Here is a 13,694-nt window from a genome sequence, read left to right as displayed (position 1 = left end):
ATATATATATATATATATATATATATATATATCAGACCTGGTTTCCGTAAAACGCGTCATCAATTCGCGCGATGCTTACATTAAAACACATGAACATAACGTTGATCGATGAAGTCGCGCAGGTGTTGTGGACGAATACCTTTCGCCATGAATCGATATTTTCTCGGAAGCTCTTTGCCGCCGCATTTTCCGAGTTCACGATGCTTTTATCCATCTCTATCCGGTCACGGAAAAATTCCGCGACCACACGTACTGTCAAATTGACTTGCACTGGATTGAACGTTGAACTCCTTGGACCGTGAATTTTCCATCCAGCGCGACGTTTACACGCACACATTCCACAAAGAGAACGCCAGCGAATTGAAATGATCGTTTTTCTAGTAATAAAATATAAATGTTAATAAAAGATAAATAAAGTTTAAAATAATACAGAAAAAAAAAGACTTAATAAATATCTATGATATAATTTGAATTAGGATTAATTTGAATTGAAATTCAAACAATAGATTTAAAGGCTTAAGCTGGACCAAGTTAAATTTTAATAGATATTAATTAAGTAGGTAACATTAAATTACAAAAAAAGTATACTAAATAATGGAAATGTTATAACAATATAAAATATGACACGTTTCAATCCTTATTGAATCATTTTCAATGTCGTACGATAAAAGATAAAAACACAGGATATATAATTATAGTAAAGTTATAAATAATAAATTTCTTACAATAATTATTGCGATGGTTTCAAAACGGTAACAATTAAGAAAATAATACATCTCGAAAAAAATTGGTAGAAAATCTATTTTATTTTATAAAATACTCTCGAGAATCGAAGTCCCAGCGTCTTATGCTAATAATATTGACGAGAACCTTTTCAATAAATGTACACTTATCGAAGCAAAGAAAAAGATAAAGAAACGAGAAAGGTGAATATGATGAAATTGAAAAAATACCTGGAATGCTTGTATTTTATAAAATGTGAGTGAAATAATGATGAAGAGAAAAGTGTTCTTACTGACGTCAATTATATCGAAATTGACAAGAAAATCTCGAATAAACTTGCGCTCGTATTTCATGAAAACTGTGTGAGAAGAAACGTGCAAACTGATAACAAACTTGAAACGTCAGGAATTTTATGTACTAACAAGGAAAGTTATATTTTTCTTACAATGTGATGTAAGAAAAAATTATCATTTCTTATTATAACTTTCCTTTTATTGATACATAAAATAATATATACCCTGAAAATTTACTAAATCTTAATATATATTTCTTTAAATAGTAAGTATACATTTAGTTACGGTACTAATTAAAGAAATATATATTAAGACTTAGTAAATTTGTTTACCGTGAATAAATATTTGCTCAATAAAAAAGATAGATAGTTAAATTAAATTAGTGATTCTTATATTAAATAAATATATGCTAATCTTAATAAATATTTACTAAAAAATATTTAAAAAAATAAAAATTTAGTATTTTTTAAGTGTATACAGGATCCAGTTATCGCACTTACTTTTTAAGAACGTGTTCTTAAAGGTAATGTAGTGGTTGCAGGATACATAGATATTTCATGAAAGCAATATAGGATCATTAGTGAAATGAATAGGGACATTGATAGGGGACAATAATATGAATGTTCTCTGTCAATGAGGTAATGATGTAGTAGCAAGAAGGAAAGTTACATTGAAATTATGTATATAGTAGATAAGAACCTAGAATATCCGACTAACTCTGCGTTAGCTGATGCGATAATATCACCTTATACAGCTTTACATAACTTTACATTAATTTTGTGAACTTTGTATTTTGCGAAAGCTGCTTACGCACAAGTCACACAAAAATAAATTCTGTAATAATTAATGATACTATTCTGAATATTTAATGATACATCATGTTAAATTCTGAATACATTTTACATAAAACTACACAAAGTTATTAATATCTGTATACAAATTTTAGATATTTATAATAATTCTACATTTAGACATTGACATGCGATTCGTAGCTGGTTGGAAATAAAATTATATAATCTTATTAATTAATTCGCGGGCAAAAAACTCATGTATGCCGTTAGAACGTAGTTCGTGCATATCACGAAGGTCATCTAACAGCTAAACTAATATTAAAAAATAGATTGTACATATGTATATGTCTTACGTGGGATAGGGAAAATAAATTGCTCGCTAGTTTGATGTGATTGACTGTGTTCGCAATATATCACAATCAATATTATAAAGCTCACCTTTACCTTATAGTCGACGCACTCATTTACGCATATCATTTCGTAGAAATTATATAAAAGGCCCGCTTTCTTAAATCAAGCGACGATTGCACTTCAAGGACTGTGTAGCGCGGATTATCGATTAGTCCTATACGTACAAGGCTACCGTTGGTTAATATTAAAGTTCATCTAATCAGCGTGGCTTTTAGATCGATTAAATTTATTTTATAAGTACACAATTCCATTTGTACGTGAGACACGCAAATGGGTCTTGATTGAAAATTACTAATATTTTTTTAATGAATGGTTCTTATTCAATTATTTAGTCACCTGAGTACAATTATTTTTGATACTGTGTGTTTAAGTATCTACTTTCTTCTTTTACAAATTTAGAATCATATGTTTGCCATAACGAAAAATGCTGCATTTTTAATTAAAATTTTGTTATAAGAAAATATGCACCTCGTAAAAAAGTTACATGAAATATTGTAACATACTTTTTAAAATGTATATATCTTATGCTACTTTATGCTGAGAAACAAGGAAAGATTTTTCTACTTCCTTGTTAAGAACTTACAAATTATTATTGCAATAATTAGCTCTAGTAATTGCTCTTCTAAAAATAGCGATAATTTTAGAAAAAAATGGGCACGCAGCAAGAAAATATTACACGTACATGCTATATAGCTTTGATATATCGTCAGTTTTTTGTTATTCTTTTATTAATTACAGCTCGAAGTCCAATACGCATGATGAATCGAATGATTGCGTTACTAGTGGCAGCTGTAATTGCTGTTACAGCTACACATGCGGAAGAGGTACGTACAATAATCAAAATATTGCATATATTAATCCATTTCCGTAATAATACATAAATCATCAAGTTTCCAATGCATTATAATATATGCGAATTATTATCGTGATGAGCGTTGATTATAATTGGTAATATAACATAGTTCTAAATTAGACAGCAATCATTATGCGACATTCGTGCATGGTGATTATAATGCAACGAGCAAATCGGAGGATATATAAGTGCGCTCTTACAGTAAAAAAATTTCATCTTTGAATTATCTCTATATATTAATGTAAAGCTTAAAGAACATTTGGACAATATCTCGAAAGTTATAATTAATTTTATCGGAGAAAATATCATTTTACTTTTTTATTCTCTTATTCCAGTAGTATTTTCGCTTAATTCTTAAAATACTTAAAATAATATTAAAAATAAAAAAAAGTAAAATTATTATATGAAAAATCAAGGATCTAAGGAAAAGTTAATTAAATTAAAAAATTAAAAGTTTTTAAAAGATGATATCTAATTAATTCCTCTTTAAAAAAAAGAAATTTTGTTTTCATTAGATAAAACTGTTTGCTATTTTTCGAAAGCACTACAAGTACTTGTGTTATTGTTAGTAAATATATTGATCGTATCAAATCGATTTGATTAGGAATTGGTGGCAGTCGTCCATCTAATATCGTCATCTCCCTCAAGAAATGTCACGGGTGACTTGAAGATTGTTCAAACTCCCCTGGATGGACCTGTAACTATCACTGGCAAGATCTCCGGACTCACGGAAGGGTCACACGGTTTTCATGTGCACGAAAAGGGAGATTTGAGTGAGGGTTGCAAATCCGCGGGAGCGCACTTCAACCCTGAGAACGTGAGCTCCTACAGTAGCTTATTTTTATACAATTTTCTTGTTAATTGCGATGCATAATAATTAATTCAGAATTAATTAGATACCACAGTTTTGACCACAAGCATAAAGCACTTTCAATTTATTGAATTTTCTTAGAAAATACAGTAAGGAAAGGAGGACTAACAAAATATTAAGACTGTTATGAAAATAAATATTATTTTTCAATAAAATAATTTTTAATTTTTTTGTTAGATATAAAATGTTTATATTAATTTATGGAGATGTTTTATAATATACTTAAGATTAAGACTTCTTTTCTCTTTTTATTATAATGTATAATCTTTAAAAAAATTTTTATTTTTAATAAAATTCTATCTCTTGTTCTTATTTTATAATGAAGTTCTCTGCTTTTTAGCTTCTCTGCTTTATGATAGTTTTTCATTAATACTACTTTTTCAACTACTTCATACTATTAACTTGTTAGAACACTCATGGCGCCCCGGAAGACACTGTCAGACATGTCGGCGATCTAGGAAACGTTGTGGCCAATTCTGAGGGAGAAGCGGTAATAAATATCACTGACAATATCATTTCGCTGAGAGGATCGAATAGCATCGTGGGACGATCCATAGTTATACATTCCGCTGAGGACGATCTTGGCAAGGGCAATCATTCTCTTTCTTTGACAACCGGAAATTCTGGCGATCGCTGGGCCTGTGGTATCGTTGGCATCGAGTAGGTTACGGCTTCATAAATATGTTTCTGTTATTTTTATTTGCGTTTTGTGTTATTAAATTTCTGTATGATTTTTTATATTGACGTATTTTCTTCATATAATATAAAGCTTGCAACCCTTAATTCTCATGTAGCATCTGTCATTCATGATGCAATAATTTTCAGATTTCCGATAAAAACATATTAAGATGTATTAATTTTATTTATTGCTTATTTATCGCTAAATTCTTATATGTTCCAACTTTGTTGTGTAAGTAAATGTTAAACAAAAATATTACTACAGATAACAATGAAAAATATATGTATTTAGTGCAGTAAAAATTCCTAATATCTGACTAGAGATTGAGATTAAAATTAATTGGATTGGCGTTTGACCTACCAAAGCAAAGTTTATTTATTTAATATTGATTTTCTTTCTTCTGATTGGTTAAATTCCAATATAATCTCAATTTCAATCTCTCGTACAGGTGTTAATGACATTTGTAGTATATATTTTATAATATTTCATGTAAATAATATTTCTATTATATATTATATATTATAATAATTATAATATTAATATCATTTATATTAATATAATTAATATAATCCTAATATCTTTTTACGAGAAAAATAAAGTTAAACAGTCGCACCTTACTGTGTTCTGCACATTACAGAAGAATCTGAGGTACTTCGAAGGAAAATGTCAACGGTCGACGGAAGAGAAATAAAAAAGGATCAATATCACCAGTAGATTTGATTAGGAATTTGTCCCGTTTAGAATTGACTCCATATTGTTTAAACGTTATTTTTCGTGTGATTTTTTTCTTTATGAAATGACTTGTATACATTTTATATGATTTGTAAAAGAATTTTGTTGTTTGTATAATAAACTCTGAGAAAAGAATGTAGAATTATAGTAGGATCGACACATGCGCTATGTAAATGTGTTGTAACTTTTTCTCTGTCTGTTGACTCGTAGCGTATCTATGTTTTGTACGTAAATTGTTGATGATACATTAACAAATGTTTTGTTCCTCTGTGTTATTTCCCCAATATATCCCCTCTTGTTTTATGCAATCGCTTTTTTGTGCTTTGATAAGAAAAATATCAATAATATGTTTTTAAAAATATATACTATGCTGTAAGCGCAATATGAAAATGCCTCTATAAATTATTTCACGATCATATATTTAGATCTGAATGATACGCGCATTATATACTTTTGCGTAGTTAAGAGAGAAGCCGATTAATCTGCAATTTTTCTCGGACTATGTTTCCACGCTAATAAAGTAGCACCGTGATAATACTTCAATAATTTATGAGCTTCCTCTGCAAAATACTAATAAAGTCTGGAAAGTTAACATCACCGTTTTCCATAACGATTATTCAAAAGTAATATCTGGACAATCGTATAATAAATATTATAAATGTCTCAACTTGTATTAATCGCAAAAGTTACTAATATATTTTCTCTCTCTTTCTTTTAGAATGCAGTGAAAGATTTACAATCAAAATATATAATTATTAGAAACAAAATATAAAATTTAAAAAATAATTTTTTAATAAACTTAATTTTTAAACATCACGTTATTTAGCATAGAGTCTCAGTTGCACCGACGTTTTTAATGTATATACGTATTTTATGTTTATTTTTTTGTGTCGTTGATCAAAATATATTTGTTGTTTGAGTAATACCAATAAATACTTTCAAGAATGCTTGCAATATTTGTTCTGTTTGTGACTACCGTAACACAATCGCAATACGATTCATATAGAATTTGCAATTCAGATTTATGCGATGTGTTGAAGTGAAGTATGTATTTCATTTAAATGTAGATATACAAATCTCAGGTCTCACCGTGCATTATTGCATTTTGCACGTAATTAGATACGTGACAGACGCACGCAGTTTACGGCGCAAAATTTCGTTGCACTATGAATTTTTCGATTGTCGGAAATGCTGGTAATAACGTCGTGCATTTTGCATAATGTTGCGCAATTCAATTGAGAGTACAATTATCGATTTCTTCAATGTTGTTGCTTCTAGGTCGTCGTACGGGAAATGGAATTCTGGCTCATTTACTACGCCGAGCGTATCGATCCTTGTGATATTCTTCCTCATCGCAGTACATCAACACCTCAAATTCTAACTCCCATGGGAGCTTCAAGTAATTCCGTGTCTTGTACGAAGATAAGTAAATTACATTTGCATCTTGAGCTCACAAATAGCGAAAGCTGCGACTATCGACTATTCGTTAACAATATCAGCAGTAGCAAAATTTTAACTACCGCTATAGAGCGTCGCAGAGTAGCGTTGTGTCAGCAATTCTTAATTATTTTGACGTAAATGTGACTTACTGGCCGGTTACTATAAATCTCATTGCAATAAACCGACGAGTAGTTCGATTTTTTATGTATCGGTGAACATCGAACTATATCAGATTGATATATCGAAAGAGTTTTTCAATCAAGTTTTTTAGTTTAATTTAACTAATAAATAAACAAGGAAAAATTTCATTTATATACATACATATGATTTAATATTATGCAATATTAATATTTAACAATAATACTTACAATTAGAAATATTTAATTCACCATAAGTCTGAACGTAAAATGATTTGTTCGAAACACGTCTAATATAATATATGTACATGCGTAAATGTATTGTGAATTATGTATAACAATTTGCAATTTTGCAACTACTTAATTAATTAATTAATTAAAAACGTATAAAATAAGAATCAATTTATAAGTGTTATTTGTTATAGGATAGTCAGTTTCATTATTTGTATCCTTAATATAATATGAGGCTACAATGTCTTTATATTTGTAACATGCATTTTTTCAAGATCTAGATTTATACATATAATTGTAATTTATTAACAGCTATGTTCCTAGATTTTTAAAATGTATACATGTTAATCGATAAATTCACTTTATTCTATGTACAACTTTTTCGACTGATGTCTCTTTATTGTAAATGTTTGTGTAATAAAGCTGTATTTATTAAAATAAAATTCTTAATTAATTGTAAAAATCATCTTGTTTTCTATTATGATCAATCTCATCTATAATAATTGTATATCTAATTGTAAAATTATTTATTAGTAAATTTTTAAGTAAAAATTGGAGTACGAGTTTAGTGCAAACACAGTTATATGTGTTCAAATTTAAACATTTTAAACTAGAGTATTCAACTTTCTTATGAATTAATTATTTTATTAAGAATAACCACGCACTTATTGCGTTAGACTCTTATACTTTATATTAGTCCTATTCTAATTTTATATTTCAATTTTAAGAGTTTTTTGTTCGTTTAAATCATTAAGATGCTATTAGTAATATTAACATACTCTATTAACTTCACTATATATTGTAATAAATAACATGTAAATATCAAAAAAATTTTTTACGTGGAATACACGATGAGCAGAAAAGTTGGAAAAAAAGGTTTCAGTCATGCAGCGTTGAACTTTAAATTATACCGTATTATCATCAGGTATGTACCATTACGTGCAGCTACCTGAGGAATGAGCGTAATATCTATATTTACCATGTTCTCATTAACCTATATAGGTAGATTTCCATAGTACGGCACGAAACTGCGGATTTACGCGAATCCTAACTGCATGTGAGAAATAAATTTTTCTAGAAGTTGACAGTTCTCTTCTCTTCCTCTGATGGATTTTTGACTCACAAGAACAGGTTACAGTACCACGAAGTGAAGTTAATAGGTACTGAAGAAACGTACTACGTAGAACTTAGTGACTATCCGTCCCAAATTAAGACGAACAGTCCTAAATTTTAACTCTGCATCCCATTTATTACAATGCATCCCAAATTTTGCCTCAAATTAAGGACACGATTATAAATTGTTGCTCTTTTAAGTCTGACTGAAATTTCGGTTTCGGTTTCGGTCGAAATTAAAAGAAAATTTTGGTGGATAAACGAAACTATGCAAGTTGCAACGCGCCGGTGAGGGTTCAAGAAATTGTTCGATTTTAATTATTTACATTATTTAGTTGATTAAGTTTAAGACTATTTGATACAAACTTTGATGCGATCTTAATAATAACTGTGATTTGATTTCTTTAAAAGTTGAGGATGAAATATTATTATATTATTATAGTTAAATATTTTAATAAAATTTTGTTTTTTAAAGAGTACATAAATTTGTCATTTCTGAAAATCATACGTCTCTGTAAAATTAATCCAAAAATATCGATTTCGTGACTCCGACCGAAAAAAGTGTGACTCCGTTAGCTCCTCTCTCTCTCTCTCTCTCTCTCTCTCTCTCTCTCTCTCTCTCTCTCTCTCTTTCTTTTTCTCTTTTAGTAAAACTTATCTAATTTTCGATTTTAATTTCATCGAAATTAAATAACAACGGAATATTCATTTTCAGTTTCAATCGAAGATCAAAATGTGGTTTGGTCGGACTCTATTTTTAAGTGTAAAAATAATAAATAAAAATAATAGATATGTAATATAATTTTCAATTAATAAGTGAAGAATTTTCTGATTTTTTTTAATTTTAAAAACCAAATATTCATAAAATACATTTAGTAGAAGTATACAATTTTTAAAATTAAAATATGCTCTTATAACTTGACGTAATTTTTGTTGTGATCTCATGTGATGTTATACTCTAAGTATTATCACAAATATAATAATTTTATATTGGTTACGTTTTGTTAGCAATTATATAAAAAATGTTTATTAAAATTTAATTATGACAATTAATATTAAATTTTTTAAAATGTCTTTCTTTGTCTTTAAGGAGTTGGTCATCTTAACGTAGATGCCTATCAGATGGATCGAATCGTGAAAACAAAAACTCGTCGGTGTGCTCGTAAATAAGTCGCCTGTAACCTACTTTGCACGTTCTACTGGGTATATGTAAATAATGTGGCATTATTGAACTGTGAGAGACTTTCGTTTAACGCGATGCTCACGCGCGGTTTGTCTAATTTCTGATAAAATTATGGCGGATTGCATTCGTCCGTGGAAAATGCTTCACGCGCAATACAATTCTAAGTAATGCATTTGGAGTTAGGTAATTGAAATATTTGTATGGAATAACATTCTGCCGTTCCATAAATCGATGAAATAACATGCACTAATTGTCACTCGTATGAGAAAAATACATTGTTAAATTTATAACGTCAAATTATACCCAATTTCTTATTATTTCTTATTATAATTAAAAGTTACTTTTAATCGTTTTTATTTTATCATTCATTCATTTTTATTCAATATTAAGGGTATTTTAAAGACGATTAGTCATCAGTGTAAAATAGGACTTACACATATGTTACATACAATTTACGTGTCACTATACACATCACTATGTATTACTACTACAATATCTCATGTACACATACATATAAATTTTTGTATAACAATAATGTTTTAATTAGACGTTTTAATTAGACATTTAAATCCAATTCTACGTTCGAACTCCACGTTGTTTCTCTGTGCAAACTACTAGTTTGAAGATTACTATTTCGTAAATACAAATTGCACAGCTTTTATATAAAGCAAATGTCGTTATGATATATTGTATATCTCACAAACATATATTAATGGATATATTTTAATCCTAGAAAAGGATTTTCAAATCTGTAAAACAGGAAAAAAGTAATTATTATATAAAAATTGTATAGTTAAGGGCCATTGCATCAATGTCACTCTGATTTTAAGCGAGACTTCAAACATTATTTGTTTCGTTTTAAAGCTAAAAAGAGACAGAGAGACAGAAAGAATGTTAAGTCTCACTTAAAACAAAGTAATGTTAGTGCAATCGGGCCTTAATGGGTAATACAGATAGCTTTAGGATTCCCTTAATTAAAACAATGGAATTAAATTAAAATAAAAATAATTTATTTCTTTTATTTTAAAATGATGAAGTTAAAAAATTTAATTAAAAAATGTATTAAATTTGACTCAAAGGATCTTGCACTAATCATATATGAAATTGACTCCCAATGAAATCAATTTTCTTCATATATTGTAGCTTATGATTTGCTAAACAAAACATATAAGGTTTAAAGCAAAAAAGTGAAATTTTCGTATTTGATTCACCTATAGTCGCTAACTTCTTACTATAAAATATTCAATAACTGAATGGCTGATTCAAAGTGGATAAAGTTATAGTGCTTTGAAAAGATCTCAACAAGTACTATATAAAAGAAAAAAGAAGTGGGGGATCTCGTTTAAAAAGTCCGAGATGACTTTGCCCTGACCTTAGCCAAACCTTTGCCACCCAAAATCAAACTGATGAAGCTAATGACTAAATCTTTTTCATGCATGTTTTTTATTTTTTTGATGTGCTGAATTATGTACAAACGTTAATTTCAAGTTAAACTAATAGGAAAATATTGAAAATTGCAATCAAAGATTAGATTTTGACAAAATTATGATACTTTTATGTTAATGCGATTTTCAACATGTCCCTATTAGATTAGATATTGATTCAGTACATTAAAACATACAAGAAAATGTGCATATAAAAATGTTTTGTCGCTTAGAGCAAAAATTCAGTAATTCTGCCCATCCTCTCCTTTCAATATAATTTCAGTAATATTTCATTATTGTTTATTACAATTTCAGTAAAACATTTCCATCAATTGAGTTACCATTGTTTCTTTGAAACGTGACAATGTAATATTAATAAAATTATATATATGACCAAATGAGATAAATTTCCGGAGAAGAGAGATTAGTAAATGAAGAATATAAAATTATTTGTCAATAAATTAATAAATCTTATTAATAGTATTAATATTAGGTTAAGTAAAAAGTCATCGCGTTTTTTTAAAAGACATCTATCAGTAAAAACCGCAATTACTTTCTTACCAACAATATAAATATATCTTGATAGAGTAAAGTTTCAGCTTTAAAAATCTCTTTTTTAAATTATACGATACGACAATTTTTAATGGAGTTATGAGCAATTAAAGTCAAAATAATTCTTTTATTTAATCCGCGATAACTCAGTAATCAAAAGTCGTAGGAATATTAAAAAAAAACGATTTTGTAGGGAAAGTATCAAGCTTTCATGATACATAATCGAAAATTTTCTCAAATTCGTTTTGGGACGTTACAAATCCACAAAGTGAGAAGAAAATTTTTCGTCTTTTTCAGCTCGTAGTTTTTGGTATGTAAAAATTATCAAACTCATATAAACTTAAAAAAGGTGATAAGCTTTTAAAAGTAGAGATTTTAAGCTAAAAAACCTTTTTTTAAATTTGAATTTCATTCATTATTGACGAAGATATTGTATATACAACTTTGAGCTAAAAAATACGCGATGACTTTTTACTCAACCTAATATATTAAATATTTCTTAAAACAATACAAAAATTGCTTCTAATTATTCAACTGCATAGATAACGTAATGAGATATTAATTAAAGCATCGATCGTTTGAAATTGTTCATTATATCAGCAGAAAATTTCTATAAATCTCAAAAAAGACGAATCTTTGATTTATGTAGCCTACGTCCAAAGAAACTTATTAAAAAGTTACTAACATTAAATTAAGATACAAATATGAAGTCATAACAGTTAACGTTTTGTCAACACGCAAAATTTATCTGATTGTCATAAAGATAAGTCTACTGAAGAAACCTGCTGTATAATTTTTTGAATCGTGCGTCAATTTCGAGCGAAGAGATGTTGTGATAAAAGCGAATTGCCTCTAGATCGATGGTCCGGAGTAATTACGAATTAAAGAGGACACCGAACTTTCTCTCTCTCTCTTTCTCTTTTTCTTAAAGCAGAGAATAGAACCACAAACTCAAACCGAAGGATATTGGTTCACTGTAGAAGTTAACTATGTTTTTCTACAAGATAATACGTTCATAAATACTGATTGTATCTTTTGTGTTTTTTAGCACTCTAGAGGTTTACTTTGGGGGGGGAGGGGGGGTGTCAATGGCGAAGGAATAAGTGACCATGGTTACCATCGACAATCACCTTCGCCTAGAACTCCAATAACAAATTTATAACGCAGGACTTCCACCTGGAAACCGCGCTCCCGCCTTCGGTAACCTCGAAGCCGAGGATTTCGATCGAAACCTTGCCTGTAGGCTCGGACAAAGGAGCACCACCTAGATCGTTCTCATTGACCGTACGGCTGCCGTACGGAACGCAAGCTGATCGACTATATGTCTGAATTTTCAAGTTCCCGCGAATTATTGATTCGGAATAATAATAATAATAATAATATAGTAATATCAAAGTAAAGTTTAATTAATTTTAAAGACAGACAAATACGAAGAAACATCATGGAATCGTGCGGGATGAATGTTATCAAATACGTCCTCTTTACCTTCAACTTAATCTTCGCGGTAAGTAGAATGAGTTGGAAGAATAACAGTTTCAGGATCGATTTTGGTGGCAAATTTTTGAAGTGAATTAGGAAATATCTTTTTTTGATTTTTATATTTTCATTTTCTGAAATTTGCGGATATACCCGCTTTTTAATAATTTTTCTGCTTAAAATACTTTCAGGTACTTATGTAGTGCGCAAAAGAATTCCATTATTTGTGATGTGCTTTTTAAATCGTAGTTTAATATTTTTGAAAATTTTATTTATACACTGAGAAAACATAATATAAATTTCAATAAATATTTATATAAGTATATGCCAATTAAAGATTTATTTACAGTAAATAAACATTTATTTAATAAAAAGAAATGATAAATCATTTCAGCTTGTATAAGTGTGTATGCGCACGCGCGTATGTGTATAATATGTGCAGGTTAAAACAAAAAATATACTCTTTTTTTTTATACTTAAATAATGTCAAATTATACTTAATTTGTATTATTTCTAATCAGGGAATAGAAGTAACTTGTTACTTCCCATACAATACGAATTTGTTTGTCGACTTATAAGTTGACTATTTGCTGACTATTGGTCGACTATATTTTAGTCGACTGTAAATCGACTTAAAGCTTTATTCTTCACGCCCGCACGCACGCACCACGCACGCACGCACGCAAAAGAAATATTTTATTATTAAAGTTAAAAAGATTAAAAAGATTAAGAAATTAATGAACAATTCAATATTATGAAAAATTATATTTTAATATTAAATAATT

General features: G+C 28.8%; 2 protein-coding genes across 3 annotated transcripts in view; both read left to right on the top strand.

The window, feature by feature from the left end:
* LOC108747926 (superoxide dismutase [Cu-Zn], chloroplastic-like) overlaps positions 1-7,033 on the top strand; it is a 26,282-nt gene extending 19,249 nt beyond the window's left edge. For both annotated transcript variants that reach the window (XM_018485833.1, XM_018485832.1), the window contains exons 2-5: positions 2,957-3,042; positions 3,676-3,888; positions 4,352-4,602; positions 6,632-7,033. In XM_018485833.1, coding sequence (XP_018341335.1) covers positions 2,974-3,042; positions 3,676-3,888; positions 4,352-4,602; positions 6,632-6,734 — 636 coding nt within the window. In that variant the 5' untranslated portion in view covers positions 2,957-2,973 and the 3' untranslated portion in view covers positions 6,735-7,033. The remainder of the gene's footprint in view (positions 1-2,956; positions 3,043-3,675; positions 3,889-4,351; positions 4,603-6,631) is intronic.
* Positions 7,034-12,804: 5,771 nt separating this feature from the next.
* Positions 12,805-13,694, top strand: part of LOC108747921 (CD151 antigen) — an 8,995-nt gene continuing 8,105 nt past the window's right edge. The window contains exon 1 of the mRNA XM_018485828.1: positions 12,805-12,937. Coding sequence (XP_018341330.1) covers positions 12,875-12,937 — 63 coding nt within the window. The 5' untranslated portion in view covers positions 12,805-12,874. The remainder of the gene's footprint in view (positions 12,938-13,694) is intronic.

Source organism: Trachymyrmex septentrionalis, unplaced genomic scaffold, assembly GCF_001594115.1.
Source record: "Trachymyrmex septentrionalis isolate Tsep2-gDNA-1 unplaced genomic scaffold, Tsep1.0 scaffold203, whole genome shotgun sequence".
NCBI classification, from domain to species: domain Eukaryota; kingdom Metazoa; phylum Arthropoda; class Insecta; order Hymenoptera; family Formicidae; genus Trachymyrmex; species Trachymyrmex septentrionalis.
Note: the sequence above shows the minus strand (reverse complement) of the source record. Positions and strands in the feature narration are given on the sequence as shown.